At 37.9% G+C, this 1478-nt stretch overlaps 1 protein-coding gene across 1 annotated transcript in view; it reads left to right on the forward strand.

Moving 5' to 3' along the window:
• Positions 1-1209, forward strand: part of LOC102814445 (cell surface glycoprotein CD200 receptor 1-like) — a 28152-nt gene extending 26943 nt beyond the window's left edge. The window contains exon 6 of the mRNA XM_006864206.1: positions 1051-1209. Coding sequence (XP_006864268.1) covers positions 1051-1209 — 159 coding nt within the window. The remainder of the gene's footprint in view (positions 1-1050) is intronic.
• Positions 1210-1478: the final 269 nt, after the last annotated feature.

The following is a 1478-nucleotide window of genomic DNA, read 5'->3' on the forward strand; positions in this document are numbered from 1 at the left end:
AATAAAGAAGACTGTAGAATAATTGAATTGATGCTTTTGAGTTATGGTTTTGGAGTAGAATATTGAACGAGCCATGCGCTGCCAAAAGAACAAAGAGATCTGTGCTTCAAGAAGTGCAGCCAGAGAGCTCCTTGGAGGTCAGGATGGCCAAACTTTGTCTCTCATACTTTGGATATATTGTCAGGGGGACCAGTCATTGGAGAAGGAAGTCATGTTTGGTAAGGTGGAGGGTCAGAGAAAAATAAGAAGACCCCCAGTGAGATGGACTGGCAAAGTGGCAACAATTTTGAGGTTGGCCCAGGACCAGGCAGTGCTTCATTCTGTTGTACATAGAGTCGCTATGAGTTGGTACTGACTTGATGGCACCTAACAACAACTGTTGCACCATGCAAAATCTACATTTTCATTTAATGAATTGTATCCAACATCAGCAGTTCGAGATTACCAGCCATTCTATGGGAAAAAGATGAGGCTTTCTGCTCCCATAAAGATTTACAGCCTTGGAAACCCTATACAGGATTGCTGTGAGTTGGAACTGGCTCCACAGTACACAAGCACCACCACCGCTGTCCTACCACACACATCTTGTTTGCCAAGTTTGGACAGTAATCTTTGGAGAAAGTGAATTGGTGTTTTTTCTCTTCCAAGATATAATTTTTAATTCTTGACTTCCTTTTTTCAGTGGTGATATCATCACCTATATTTTCCGTCTTACTCACGTTTAAAACCTGTTCTGCCCCTGAATCTTAAGTCACTGAGTCTCATTGACTTCCCCGTTTGAAATCCTTCTCATATCACTTCATTCTCTAATCTTACTTTCACACAATTTTTGGCATCTCACACTGAAACTTAAATGATCAATAAACATGCATTAAAAAATAAAATATCAGAATAAAGTCTTGCTTATCTGTTCATGTAAGCCTAGAGACACAAATATAAGCATTATTAGTGGATACTAAAACTGTACCCTCCTGTTTAAAAAACATGGGTATTTTCTGTGATGATTTTATGGTTTTTAAAGGTTGATTTTGACTTTGAGTTCTTCCTTAGGATGAAATGCAGCCCTATGCCAGTTATACAGTGAAGAGCAACCCACTCTATGATACTACAAACAAGGTGAAGACAAATGCAAGCAGCAGTGATGGATCTCCATATCTTATGAGTTATCAACATCTAGGACCAGGACAAATAAATCAAGAGACAGTATAATTACTGCACTCAGTTTGCAACAATTCTAGAATGGAAGACTTATTTTGAAATTAGAGTTTTTCAAAGGTTCCGGAAGACAAAGTCTCTAATGAATGTGCATTCATATCCTTAAGCAATTGGAACTTTCCAGTCTTAGCTGCTCACTCACAGTTACTTCTCTGAAAAACCAATGTTGTTTTCACAAAGAAAGCATATGCTTATGATAAATATGGAAATAGAATAGTAGAGTAAATAATAAACATTTATTTTCCTCAAGTATTCCCCATGTG

The sequence above is a fragment of the Chrysochloris asiatica genome, unplaced genomic scaffold, assembly GCF_000296735.1.
Source record: "Chrysochloris asiatica unplaced genomic scaffold, ChrAsi1.0 scaffold00061, whole genome shotgun sequence".
Lineage (NCBI taxonomy): Eukaryota > Metazoa > Chordata > Mammalia > Afrosoricida > Chrysochloridae > Chrysochloris > Chrysochloris asiatica.